This window comes from Castor canadensis, chromosome 9 (assembly GCF_047511655.1).
Source record: "Castor canadensis chromosome 9, mCasCan1.hap1v2, whole genome shotgun sequence".
Taxonomy (NCBI): Eukaryota; Metazoa; Chordata; class Mammalia; order Rodentia; family Castoridae; genus Castor; species Castor canadensis.
This window is the reverse complement of record NC_133394.1, coordinates 23,555,694-23,570,943: the sequence shown is the minus strand read 5'-3', so window position 1 is coordinate 23,570,943 and position 15,250 is coordinate 23,555,694. Positions and strand designations below refer to the sequence as shown.

At 34.0% G+C, this 15,250-nt stretch overlaps 1 protein-coding gene and 1 pseudogene across 1 annotated transcript in view; one reads left to right on the top strand and one right to left on the bottom strand.

Annotated features, from left to right (window-relative positions):
• Positions 1-15,250, bottom strand: part of Mmrn1 (multimerin 1) — a 61,071-nt gene that overhangs the window by 23,823 nt on the left and 21,998 nt on the right. The window contains exons 4-5 of the mRNA XM_020186740.2: positions 14,655-14,761; positions 947-1,057 (exon numbers count right to left, since the gene is read on the bottom strand). Of these exons, the coding sequence (XP_020042329.2) occupies positions 947-1,057; positions 14,655-14,761 (218 nt within the window). The remainder of the gene's footprint in view (positions 1-946; positions 1,058-14,654; positions 14,762-15,250) is intronic.
• Positions 5,862-6,700, top strand: LOC109701273 (cell division control protein 42 homolog pseudogene; annotated as a pseudogene).

Sequence of the window (15,250 nt, the reverse complement as noted above, 5' to 3'; positions counted from 1 at the left end):
ATCCAGTGACCCAGCATTAAGTCTGTGAAGCAGTGTGTGCTATGTAGCTGTACCCTGCATTCTGAGAATTATATTGTTTACCAGGACGTTCTTTAATGAGAGATAGTCTCAGAATTTAGATTGACTCATTTCATATAGCAATGGTACTCTCTATCTCCTTACATATGCACTTTAATAATTCAAGGATTTGATAATATCCAAATCTCTTAAATAAATTAGAGGACAATTTCTAAGGCACATTCACCTGCATTCCTAAGGCTGTCTCCTTAAATCACTTTTCTCAACTTAAGTGCCTTGTTTTTTTATGCCTAGATCTATGTCAACACAGTGAAGAGATGTTGTTAGCAGTAACATCTGTATACAGTATGTTTCTAAGGGCTAAAATTAAGTCTAAAAGAAATGGCAAAGCATTTATATTATGATAAATATATAGATGGGAAAACATGCACATGCCAACTTCTGATTGATTTTTGATCAAGGTTCTTGTTGGTCCTTAGTCATAATTGTTTTTCTCAGTCAGTAATCAACACACCCTAGTGATCTCATATCAATCAATAGAAGACAGCCTTCTTGACTTCCTTATCATGATCAAGTCATTCCTTCCATGTCAACATTCTTCCATGATTGCACTGTTTAGAAGACAAAAGTTTGGTTTTATTTTGAGAATCTGTCCTTTCCCTTACAACCTAGTACCACCACATTTTTATTCTCCTTTTGTGTTTCTGCACAGCACTTCAATAATTACAATTACACGTGGTCCTTTCACCCTGGGAACCTTCAACACATGCAGTCTCTCATGACGTCTAGCACCAATGAGAAGGATTGAGAGGTCTGTTAATATGCTACAATCACACATGTGACAGCCAGGAGATTGCTTGTTTAGAAGTCGAAATAAATAGTGTTGACGATAATTGGGTTAGAGATGACAGTAATTGCAATCTATGACCTGGGTCACCACAGTCTTGCTGCTGCTGCTGCAGGTGCTCAGCTGTTCCTCTGTCAGTAGCTGAGTGACTTTCAGCCTGGTTGCTGTGCACCAATTGCTGTGACTCCTGGGCTAGAAGGAAGCAAAGAGAAGAGAGAGTGTTAAGCGTTGCAACTGCCTCATTTTTTCCAGTCCTGTGCAATAATGTGTGACATTCATTTTCCTGTGTACTGAAGCGTGATGGTCTGGGATGATTGCAGAGTAAGTGACTCCACCCCCATCCATAGGGCAGTGTGACACCGCATCGGAGTTGGAAGTGAGGACTCTAATTCTGTCTGGAAAAGATAAAATTATTCAAAATCCCTTTAGGTAAAAATGGATGGTAGGGTTTTTTTTTTCTTTAAAGGAGTGGGCTGTGTAAACTACATGATGTAAACTGCCTGCATAATTGGGTGGACTTTAAAATTTACTGTGTTAAAAGCTACAGCATCCTTAAAAGGGGACTGCCACCAAAGGTGATTGTTTAACAATGGAATTTCTAACTCAGGACTACTGGAAATAAGGGTGATCTGCATGTTTTCCCTTGAAGAAAAACACAGCTATTTAATTAATAGTGATACTTAAATGGCTTATTCCCAGATTTTAAAGAAATATATGGCCTCTTGTGGACTAAAAGCAAAAATAAACTGTAACAAGCATGTCTCAAGGGAATGAACCCATAAAGTCATTGACATTTTAGAACAATAGAAATTCTTGTACCCACTCTTAAGGAATCCCATAAATTTAGTAATATTTTAAGTGGTAATATAATGCTTTACCAGGAAAAACAACTTAGAAAAATTTATTTAAAAACTGAATACATCAAGACTTTTAATGAAAAAAATTTATTCATTGAAGTTTGCAAATCAAACATGTGCAAACAAGTGTTTGGTGTCTGGCTAGACTATTTCTCAAGTGAAATTAGGTACCAGTGAAATTCTGTACTTCTAGCATATGTTAACTATGCTCCCTTAGGCACAGGTGGCTGTGACAATACTAAAGCTTTTCTACTCCATGAAGAATGGGTTTGGCACTAATTTGGATTAGTCTCTCTGTTGTTAGATTGGATTTTGTATTGCTTTTCTTCAAGGAATTGAGCTAAATTAATGAATTTTGATTCATGTCCATGTTTTTTTGTTTTGATACTATTTTCTTTTTTTCCTCCATTGTATTACATAAATTCCCATATAATTACTGAATTATTCAATGGAAGAAAACCATGTGTGATTTGGGGAGTACAATTACTTGGGGACTGGGAAAGTACGGAAAAATTCAATCTTCTGCCAAGTGCTAGCAGGCAGGTTCTTAAAGCTTAAATTCAAATTAATCCATACAAATACATCTACTAGATAATTGTGTGATTTTCTATCATGGTTCCTCTTGAGATGGTATAATGAAGCATTTTCTCTGGAGATTTGCATCTAAGTCAACTCAAGAATATGGCTGGAAAGTAAAGCAGTAGTTTTCAAACCATAGTCCTAGACTGGCACTATGGACATCCTCTAGGTATTTTTGTACCTGTTCCTTGTAGACCCCTACCCTAGACCTATTAACTTAAGAAACTCTGGGGTATAAGAGCAATCTCCCTTTTAATAAGTCCTCCAAGTGATTCTAATGCATGATGAAGTTTGAGAACTGCTGGAGTAAAGTGTCAGGATAAATTTTCCTTAACATCTTCCCATCTCACTACCTTCCTTGTTTCTCTGAGCAATGAGTAGTGTTCAGGACACAAACTTGTAAATATTGAAGCAGTAGGAAACAGTGGTTTTAACAGGATAAACAAGGACCTTTCCATTTTCTTATTGCTTACTTTTTAGAGCTAGATCATTGGGACAAAAAGCTAGGGCATTTAAAGACAGAGCCATAACTTAGGAGACAATAGGAAGATGCTAAATTATAGTGAAAACAAAGACTATACTGTTTTGTGGTATAAAAACAGGTTATTATTTGATTTCTTTCTTTACCAACTTTTAGCAACTGCTATGTTATTTATTTACTCAATTCCTTTAGAGTATTGGTTTGCCATCATGGAGAAAAATAATAAGCACCCATAAACTTTGACACATTAAAAATGTCCATGTTCTTTCATCTCCCAACCTGGGATTCTGTTCAGTAGATCTATTCTGGGGAATTGGGCTTGTGACTTTTTTTTTAAATTTTAACTCTACAGGTGATTATGATGCAATGCTCTCGATGACAACCACTAACTTAGAACAAATTACAAAATTTTCCAATTCTATTAAGTAAACTAATTTCTGTAAAGCAGAAAGGACTGGTTATTTTCATATTAAAATTGCAATCCAGACATTGATCTTCACAGATTTTTAAACAGCATTCCTGTTGGTCACCAGGGCATATGTTAAAGACACAATTTATTAAAAGTGTAATAAGTGGAACCCTGAGTCTCCTACCACAAAGAAGTGGGCCATGGCAAAGAGTACCAAGGTGATATGAAATGGAGGCACAGTTCATAGCATCTTGATCCCACTATAGATTGCCATCCTGCATCTTTGACTCTCAACCCTTGCAGAGGTGCCATTCAGCATTGGTGCACAGGAAGGGTGGTCTTGCTGCCTTCTCACCAACAACCACATCTAGACCCACATTAAACATTGTTAAAATGTCTCAGAAATAAAAATCACTTTCCACTCCAAAGCTACACTGTTGCATCCTCAATGCCACCCAGAAGTTTCAAACATTCCCCTACTCCAAGACTGTATGCAGCCAACCTGTTTAGCTATTAAAATACAGTCATACCTTTTGGCAAATAATGATATTTATATAATGATAAAGAGCAATAACCTACAAAATTAATTTTAAAAATTGTGATATTAAGTTGTTCCAAGTTAATTGTGAATACACGATAAGAGATGAGTTTCACAGGATGCATGATGAATGGAATTCCTAAGGCAGCAACATCTGAGAACTGTGTGCTTCAGAATCAGAATTGTTTTTGGTTCATGTCATGCGTAGCATAGACATTGTGAAGCATTCAGTGTTTCAGCAGAGTTGTCAGTTTATCCTAACCTACGATTATGTAATGCTAGAACTTCAGAGATTTTTGGTGCTAAATTTACTTGCTAATATGTAGTAATTGTTCTAAGGGCATATTTACCATTGTAATTTAGAAATTGATAATAAATTATTAAAACCACTGAAGGAGACAACAGTTAAATTGTGAAACATTTCTTTCAGATATTATGAATGTGAATTTTTTTAAAATGAGCAAGAAATGTGGAAATCTTATCAATCGTGAATTTAGTACTTAGTTACCTAATATTGTACAAATATCTGTTTGTCTGAAATAATTACATACAATATTTATATGAATAATATCAATCAATGTCAAAAGTAAATTTAATATTTAATGTTCCTGGAATGAAAATCAAGTTTATTTTTAATAAAATTTAGCAGATTACTTTTACTTGATAGATAAATGTCAAATTCAAATAATGCTCCATGTTTGTATTATTTGAAGTTAAAATTATTTAACTTAATTTTTCATCATAACTACATTTTCATTACATTGAAGTTTATTCTAGTACATAATGTGAATAGAGAGAAATATCATAATATCTTTTGTACAATTAACATATACTAATTAAAATAAGAAGGAAATGTTGAAGAATATTATGAAATTAGTTTCATGAAATAACTATTTTAATAATAAAAGTTTTTGATGGAAGTAAACATTTTGAAGAAATAAAATATTTTGAAAACACCTTATGAAACAGTATTAAGAAAATATAAATAGGAACAGGAGCAATGGCCAAAACCAGGAATCCTAGCTACTCAGATTGGGATAATGGCAGTTTGGGAGATCCCATTTCAACTAATGGTTAGGCATGGTGGCATGTGTCTGTTGTTCCAGCTACACAAGACACATAAATAGGAAGATCATAGTCCAGGATGGACAGCACAAAAAGTGAAACCCTATCTCAAAAATAGCCAAAGCAAAAAGGGCTGGGAGGCATGGCTCAAGTGATAGAGTGCCTGCTTAGCAAGTGTGAGGCCCTGAGTTCAACCCCTACTGCCACCAAAAATAAATAAAAAGACAGTAAGAAAATAAAATCAGAATCTTAAACATTATCACATATTTTAAATAATAGCTCATACTGAAAAAGAAAAATATTTGGCACTTACCTAATACAGAAATTCTGAAATAAGACATTATTATTATATTATTGCAAATCAGTTTTATGTTATTAGTTTTGTAAAACATAGCTTATAAAATGAGAGAACAAATCCTTAGAAAACTTATTAGTCAGTTAAATAAAACTTTAAAATATTTTAATGAAATGAACTATTTCACATGTTAAGTGTCTTCATAATTCACCTAAAATGTAAAAATCAAGAGTTTGAGGGAAGGTAACAATTGTCTTTTATCTGAGGAAATTAGAAAGAAAAACATCTTCAATATTACATTAATATTATAGTCAACCATATAAATGTTCCAGAAAACAATGTTTTCATGAAAATTGTGATCAGGAAGATGTACTGAATTTTTAAACCTGTAGAGTCAATGAAATAATAATGAAAAAGTAAATGAGAAATTCTAGACAAAATTTCCTATAAATTTCTGGGTTTAAAAAATTTTGCCACTATAAGTTACTATATTCACATATCTCTGACTAAGACCATGACAAATGTGTCATCAAGTACAAATCCTTAAGTCTTTTCTAATGAACATCATATTTCTTGCCGGATATTAAATAAATTACAAAGAGAATATTGAAGAGAGATGGAAAGAAAACCTCCAGCTAGTAATTAAGATAATAAACACTGGTCCTGCCCAGGAGGGATGGTTGGTACCGTTGGAAGGGAGGAGGTGGTGAGGAAAGGGGGCAGGAGGGTGAACACAGTCAAAAAATGTGTACAAATAGAGGCGCTACCCCTGTCCGGGAGGCGAGGAGACCCTGCACAGTGCTGCCAACGCCCCGGCGGAGAAGCTGAGGTCAACACCAAATTTGAAATATTTAAAGTGGATACAAAACTGTTTCTGAAATGCAGACAATTAAGTGCGTCATTGTGGGCGACGGTGCTGCTGGTAAAACATGTCTCCTGATTTCCTACACAACAAACAAATTTCCATCTTAATATGTACTGACTGTTTTTGACAACTATGCAGTCACAGTTCTGATTGGTGGAGAGCCGTATACCCTTGGGCTTTTTGATACTGCAGGGCAAGAGGGTTATAACAGATTACCACCACTGAGTTACCCACAAACAGATGTATTTCTAGTCTGTTTTTCAGTGGTCTCTCTGTCTTCATTTGAAAATGTGAAAGAAAAGTGGGTGCCTGAGATAACTCACCACTGTCCAAAGACTCCTTTCTGGCTTGTTGGAACCCAAACTGATCTCAGAGATGACCCCTCCACAATTGAGAAGCTTGCCAAGAACAAACAGAAGCCTATCTCTCCAGAGACTGCTGGAAAGCTGGCACGTGATCTGAAGGCTGTCAAGTGTGTGGAATGTTCTGCGCTCACACAGAAAGGCCTAAAGAATGTGTTTGATGAGGCAATATTGGCTGCCCTGGAACCTCCAGAACCGAAGACGAGCCGCAGGTGTGTGCTGCTATGAACATCTCTTCAGAGCCCTTTCTGCACAGCTGGTGTCGGCATCATACTAAAAGCAATGTTTAAATCAAACTAAAGATTAAAAAAATTAAAATTCGTTTCTGCAATAATGACAAATGCCCTGCATCTACCCACATGCACTGTGTGAGACAAGGTCCATAGGTATGGCCCCCCGTTGCCCTCCCAGTGCTAGTTAATAATTGTGTATTGTCAGAAAAATGATCAGTACTAGTTTTTTGTTTTGTTTCAAAATATTTTTTTCTTTTTGTTTAAAAGCGAGGCATGCTTGTGATGACTCTGTAACAGACTAATTTGAATTGTTGAAGCTGCTCCCTGGTTCCATTTTAGACAGTAATCTGGGACATCTTAGATTTTTTCTGTTTTGTTTTTTGTTTTTTCTTTTCTTTTTCTTCCCTTTCTTGGGGGGGGGGAGAGTGTGTGGGGTTTGTTTTTTAGTCTTGTTTTTTTAATTCATTAACCAGTGGACATCCCTTAAGGGGAAGGAGGATGGATTAGTTCCACATTCCACTTCATAGATCTAGTTTAGAAAATGTTCCCCACCTGGTGCTCTTAGGAAGGCGTATAGTAAATGCCTCATTTAATAACGTATTCCTTTTTGAAAGTTGCCTTTCCTTTCCACCCTTGAGTAGACCCAGTATTTGATGATACTCATAAAAGTGGGTGGAAGCTGTTTTGCCCCTCTTTTCTAGGACACACTCAATATGTGACTGTGACTTTCAAGGAAATTTGTTTGCCATTTTGCTGATTTTTTTTTAAAGTAATTTCTAACTTCACTGATAAATGAAAAAAAGTATTGTATCTTTTGAAGTACACCAAATGGATTGTGTTCATACAGACTTAATTTTTTTTTCCTCTGTTAGTCATTGTCTTATATGCTTAGCATAGATTTGCAACTCAGTAGTGTGATATTCCTAGAACCCAGATGAAGACCTGGCACATAGAGAAACTGAGGGGTGGTGCTAGAAGACAGATGACTACAGGATGAGTGGCATCCTTTCTGATGATGAGGATGCAGGCCTGCTTCATTGAGAAGCTGGGGGGTTGGGAGAGGGCAGCATCAACATGGGGACCAGGTAGGGAAATCCCTTTTTATCTGTCTTGCATTTGAGGAACCCTTGAGCAACCTGCTGAAACTCTAGTTTAATAAAAATCTTTGCAAGAATCTTACTAAGACTCTTTGTAAGTGTTAGTAGGGATTTTATCAGACTGTTTTGGTTTCAGTTTCCAGTTTCTAAAAATGTTTAGGTAATCTTCTACCTTCCCCAAATCCTACTTCTTGTAGATTCATTAGTGTTGAACAATGCTTTCTTATGTCTCAAGTCTTTGTATATGCATTCTTTTCAGATGTATTAAACAAACAAAACCCTTCAAAAAATGTGCACAATTATATGTAAATGGGAAATTGATAGCTATTGAAACTATTCCAGGAATCAAGGAGAGCAGTGGAGTGGGTGAACCCAAGTATGATATATTTGATACATTTTTAAGAACTTTTGCAAATGCCACAATGTAGCTCCTACCTAACGCAACAATAAAGAAAAAAATTAAATAAACAATAAACACTGGAAAAAAGTGTTTGGTCTTCAAAGGTAACCTGTGATACTATGGCTAAAAAAGCCATTTTGTACATTGTACTCCTGTTAAGCTCCTCTTGCTAAAATGTCATAATGCTATAAATATATCCATATTTGAAACAATATTCTATTTAAGACAAATATACATATTTGAAATGTTTTTATATATTTGAAACCATGAATAACAGCATGAGAAAATAAATAGAATTTTCTAATAATTTATATGAAGTTAAATTTATATAACAAACTAGAAACTATAATAAATGTTTCTTGATTTACTGTGCCCTAAATTTGGTCACAGAATGTGTATAGAGCTCTATCAATTAAAGAGGACCTTCATATGAAAATTTTCATGAGCTAGGTAACAAGAAAGATATTGAACATTTAAAAATCACAGCTTTTATAGGCTGGAGAAAATTAGAATGCAATCAGTTTTACTTCAATAGATCCTAATAGATAATTCAGCAAGATTACAATATCATTGACATTAATAGAAATTACCAATTTATGAAGACCTCACATCACCCAATGACTCTAAATCTGATAGGGAAGTCTTCAAAGGAAGTGAAAGTACTTCTTTATGTAAATCATTTCTCCAAAAGGAAAATGATTTAGCTGATATCAGCCAGGTCAAATGAGAAAGCATGCCAACCATTTGTAGAAGTCAACACATTCTTTAGAAATTATTAGATTATGTGTGACTTGAATTATGGTTTTATTACCTTATATATAGCTTTTCAAATATTATATTTATAATAAATAATATATGTACTGATTTTAAAATAATGAATTCTACTCTTTGCTTTGAATATTAATGGATATTATTCAATCCGTGGATAATATTTGACATGGCCCCTGCTCCTCCCCATGAGTATTATTTTAAGGAACTCAAAATACTTTGCTCTAGCTTTGGTATTAACAGTAAAACTTTATTTTAAATTTTGTTACTACATTCTAATGAAATCAAGTCTTCATTTCACTCTTTGCAAAACACTGCATATTGTATATTTAATATGGAGGTTATAACATCATGTCTCACTAAGCATCTTTCTAGAACTGGGGAAGCTAGGTCTCTCTGTCTCTGTCTCTCTTTTTTTCTCTCTCTCTCTATCGCACACACACACACACACACACACACACACACACACACATACACATGCACACACACTCCAGGAGGTGGGGGTGTATTTTAAGTCTTTTCAGGTCCTAGTTGAGATTTGAATGTGAGAATTTCATGAAGTTATAATTCTCTCTGTGCTATTCAGTTCAGGCAAGACCCTAAGTATTCAGGAAGTAAGAGGAATTTCAACTAAGAGGTAAAGTGTCAGGAGGAAAAAAAAGAGGCAGATGAAGAGCATCAAAGTCTAATTTTCTATTGACCTTAGGGTCAGAAGAATTCAGCTAAATATCACTCATGCCATCCAAACAACACCAAGGGAATAAAGAGTGAGATGTTAGAGAAAGTCTGTAGCTTCAGGCTAGGAACTGAAAGTTTAAGAAAAAACTTTGCAATGACAAGTGGGTAGCAGGTGTAAATAAAGTTGTCAGAAAGAAAATTGAAAGGGATAAAAAACAACACGCAAAGGTATCAAGTGAAAGTATTAGTTTCCTTCCATATTCTATTCTGACCAATAATTCTTCTCTCTCTCTCTCTCTCACTATATATATATATATATACATATATATATAATTTTGTATATATGATTATATACAAAATGATATATAGTGAGAAAAAAATAAAATTTTTAAATATTTTTGTGAAGTTTTAAAAAGATTGATTTGAAAGAAAATATTGGAAAATGCTGTGAAGCATTAAACGATAGAAAAAAATCTAATGTAGTTGAGGGTTTTTTTGTGTATAACTAGGTGAGCAATATATTACTCCAAATAAAAGAAATAATTATTAACTAAGCATCATGCAAAGATCCTTAGGATCCAGTTGTCACATGAACCTCTTTGCTCTGAAATTCATAGGATGGGGTCACTCCCTGCTAAGGCTGTTAAAAACTTGAAATGCTTGTTTTACAAATTCAGTAGTTCATGTTATCTTTTCTTAGCTCGGTTTGTCAACTGAAGTTCAATACTTGCATTCATCCCAATTTATTGCTTGGGACTTAACCAGGGGCTGAGAAGCGCTGATAGGACCTCTGACAGTGGAGTCATTTACTCTCTTGTGATAAAGAGCCTGCTGGATCGATGTTCTTTTACTTTTTCATTTATCAATCTTTCTTCCTTCTCAGAGTATGCTCTATCACAAGGACTGCCACAGAGTCTACGTTTTCCAAGCAATCTATCTTCTCTTTCAGTCAAATACAGACCCCTACTTTGTTCTGTACAGTGCAGATTTGTAGGTCTCTTTTTTCTTGGTGCTTTCTAAGTGATAGAGGCAGAAAGAGGATTTGTTTAACTCAGTGGACTTTGAAAGATCTTTGTGCACTTTAGATTTTTGATAAATGAAATTTATTTTTTAAATTGGACTCACTTTGTCTTATCTTCCAACATAACTATTCTTTGTTTCATTTTCTTTCTCTACTATGGACACTCTGACCTTGGTGGATCAAGAACTAGAGAGACAAGGTCAGCAAGTGTCAATGGTGAGAGCAACAACTTCCTTATTAAGTGCTTTTCTTTTTTGTTGTTCTTTAATTAGACAGGTTTTATTTGCAAGCCTTTTTTTCCTTCCAGGCCTTTAAGCCATATGGAGGAAGTCATTAACGGCAACTCAGTAATGAGGATGCTGACTCTCTCCCCCTTAGAGCCAGAAAGCCCTCCTATGTGGCTTGACAAAACAGATTTCCAGATTTTCCTATAATATCAAGTAAATACTTGCATGATGAATGTTCAGTATATATACACAAAAATTTACTAATTAAATTGAAGTGACAGCTTGGCGCAACAAAGATTTAAGGAATAGTGTGCCTTAACTAAATGTATCATAATTTCATTGAGCAAGATGACTATGGAAAAACAGAAAACATTGAATACCACTGGGAAGAACTGGATTGGTAAAATTAAAAAATAATATAGGTTTTTTTCTCTTTTAAACACTGTAATTTTCAACTAATATTTTTGGAATGTATCATAAAATAATCTTACTGCAAAAGTCCCATAGTTAAAATGTTAATTTCAGTCATAATTTCATAATTTGTTGAATTTCTTCTTGGCATTTATAAAACAGAATATTTGTCATATATTTACAACATACAGAAGGGGTCAGTTTATTTCAAAATCTGTGTATACTCACATTTTTTCAGTAAAACATAATTTTATAAAATACCTTTTCCTCCGTAGAAAATTTGTATAAAGCAGACTGTATTTTTAACAGAATCGCAAAAAGTTTCCATCATCATTCTCTCCAGTTTAACATGATTTGAACTTAAATTCCTTTCAATTGTGACATTAGAGCAAGCCATAATTTCCTTGTTCCATTTAGGAATATTTTAGAGACATCTACTGGAAAGGCACAAAATTGCAAATTTTATAAAACAGGTTTAGAGTGGCATGTTACCATGATATGGTGTTGAATACCATATCACAAAATTAGGTCTCTTTCTGAAGGCAAAGCTCTGTAATCCCCAGAAAGATATAACAAATGTAAAATATATTAAAACTATTACTTTGATGTACTTCATGCTCCTTTTTTTCCCAACCAAGTTCTATTCATTTAGATTGTTAAAAAAAAATTGGTTTTCTTTAGATAGTATAACTAATGTCTTGGTAAGGTTATCTACCACAATAATTACCTATTTTATTATTATTATTATCATTGTTATCATCTGAGCTGTAGTTGATGGGCATGTGCGGTGGGTCTATTCTGGAATAAGACACCTGAAAGAAGTGACATGAATTTTGATGAACAAATTCCTTCATAACACTGAGGATTGACCTGCATGAAGAGAAGGAAAAAGAAAGATGTGGCATATTGAGGGAAAGAAGAGAAGCAATTCCACTTTATTCATGACTTGTTGGTGTTTCCTGTATATTTAAAAGATTAGCCTATTGCAACCTAAATTAAAAAGAAATTGTTATTTTTATAGTGTGAAATTAAATTTAAGGGGAAGAAATTTGTTGGGGGAGCAGGGGTTTGTGAAGTATGTGTAGTACTTTACAATTTTCTATGAATAAAACAATCTCCTGACACTTTGAGGGACTAGCCCTGAAATAATTGTCGTGGTAGCTACATAGCCAGTTTATTTCAAACCCTTGAGGGCTTAGGAGAGGTTTAAAGAATGGATCAGCTGACCTGATTATTCTTACCAAATGTGAGGCAGAAGCCTGTCATAGGAGGTGGCCCGAGCAACGTTGTCAAGCACTGTTTTTTTTTTCTTTTTCTTACAGGGGACGATTATCTCTAATGTATAAGTAAAGAACAGGTGGCACATTTAAAGTGTGATAGAAGGTGTGTGGGGGAGAAGGGGCAGGCAGCCTGTATTTGGTATTAGAAAAGAAAATGAGCAAATAAGAAAAAGAAACAAGATAGAGATAATGAAGCATGGTCCAGAGACAAAGGAACATAAAAGTTCTTGGCACTACCAGTGCTTCAATTGCACTAATAAAAAATTCAGCAGTCTTTATGGACTACAATAAAAGTAAGAGATGAATGGTCAGAGTATTGTGTGTAGCAACCGGACATTCTTGTGGAATCAAAGCTGTATTAGAATTGATTGCATGACAAGGTGACACAGCAGGACATACTGGCCATCACAGCATTACTGCCATCATAGGTTTCAATGCAAGAGATCTTTCCATAACCGCTTAATAAGTAGATACCTGAATTTTGAGTAACTCTAATTGTATACCTTTGACAGGAGGTCACCATCAGAGCTATTCTGGGACATTTTTGTCAATGTGAATTAAGACAACAATTTGTGAATCTAGTATTAAAGGTTGCTTCCAATTAGAATACAAAGTGTCATTAGTAATAGAAAATTCGATATAAATACTTGATAATACTTCACATACTAGATGTTCAAACCTATCAGCTCATCTTTGTTTCTTGTGTGTATATTTGTGATGATGGAGTTCTATGGCTTTTTTTCATCTACATGTATGTACTCCACAACAGTGAATAAGAATCAGTTAACACATATAAAAGGCTAAAGCACGGAACAATTGCAGTCCTCTTCAGCAGAAGGTCGGAACATTCTATGACAGATATTTGTTCCCGATTACATGTTAACATTCAGCTGCTCTGTACAAAAAGGAGTGTAATGACAGCCTAAATTTCTAAAAGTCAAACAAATAATTGACTTCAAGAAGTAGTAATGGAATTAATATTTTTAAACACCCTTCATATAATAAGAGAAATACAGAGCTTAGAAATATAATTCTAAATACTGTCCAGAATTTTTAATAATTTGTAAAATATGGATGAGAAACAAATATGTTTTAACATTGTTAATATATTTGTGCATCTTGTGGAAATCAGAAATCTTTTGAAAGCAAGGTCATATTTGGATTTTTTTTTAGGATATGGGATATTTCCTTATTTCCAAATATTTTTGGTATAGATCATATTTTCTTTAAAAGTTTATTTTGTCTGATCACAAAATTAGTACATATCCATGCTATAGTCTGAAAAATGCATTGAAATATTTATATCATCTCTGAAATTCAAGTCAGACCCAGAACAAATATCATCGCATAGAAATCTGCCTGCAGATTCTTATTGCCTGGGCAAGCAAAACCATGTATAATATCCCTAACCAAATTGCAGAATTCCTAGCACCTTTGTATTATGATTTGCTTTTTCCTAATGTGAAGCATAAGGATTTCTCCACACTTACATTAATTTTTAATCAGAGTCTCTTACACTGTTGATTAAATTCCCCATGACTACTAACGGCCTTTCTTGTAGTGTTCATTCATTTAAAATATCTATGCTGATGCCCTATCTTACTTTTCAAAGGAAGCCTGTTTAAAGTCAAAAGCGAAATAATTGTCACATGGATGTTAGGCCGCAGTGGGGTTCCATGTCTTTGATCAGCCTTACCACCAGAAAATCCTTAAAATTTCATTTGAAAAAATTGTCTCCATTAGGATTTAAAAAAAAAAAAAGACTTATTCATGGCTTACTTGGTATATTCTTAACACAGAATTTCAGTCATATACAAATCATTTCAGATAATTGGACTGGAACAAAGCTAGATGATACTCTTATTTTTACATAGGATGACTTCTAACAATAAATTGCTTAAAATATAAAATTAGCATTCCTGGTATTTTAATAAGGCATGTCTTTGTGGCATTTCATTAAGAACAAACAAGATAGTAAGATCTCACCTACTCATCATGTATAATCAACATAAAATTGGGGGGAGAAGTTAAAGGATTTTACTGTGTATGTGATTTTAGAGTGTTATAAGAGCTATAAGTTAGGAAACTTTAAAAATAGCAGTCTTAATAGTTTGTCTGGGTTCAAAAGGAAAAACTCAAGTCTTCTCTGAAGTGGAATCAGTTGCTTATCCTTCAGAATTTTATGCTTCTAATTGTTATTTTCAGTTTAATATTGCAGCATACCTTTCAGCTGACATTTTGGTCCACTGTATCCAGGACAGCACCTCCATTCCAATGAGGTAACAATTTTATGTTGCATCCTATAGACAGGATTGGATACCTTCTGTGATCTAGAAAAGAGAACAATTGGGAGAATACAGATTTTTTTGCCTCACGTTATCAGTTAGCATTAAAAATGTAAAGTATTTGGAGTAATGCTTGAAATATATGAAGTATTTATTAAGTGTTAACTGGTATTATTATAATCGTAATCTTTTACTATAAATATTATATTCAAAACTACCAAACCTACATTTCTCTGAATATTCTACAAAAAGCATTTGTGATAATACTATTTATTATTTTAAATTGATACCTATTACTCCATTTTAAGAATCTATTATAACTTTTCCCTTCATAATTTTTAAGTAAACCCATGCTAGAACTTATTTTAACTCCAATTTTTAAGTTATAGTGGGAAAATTTATTCTACTTCAATTCCTTTTACCTCCGAGTTATAATTTAAAAGATCTGCATTTCCTCCAGGCAAATGTCAAACAACTTGAAATAAATATTAGTGATCTAATTAGAATTAGGGTAACCACTGTCATTTCAACCTC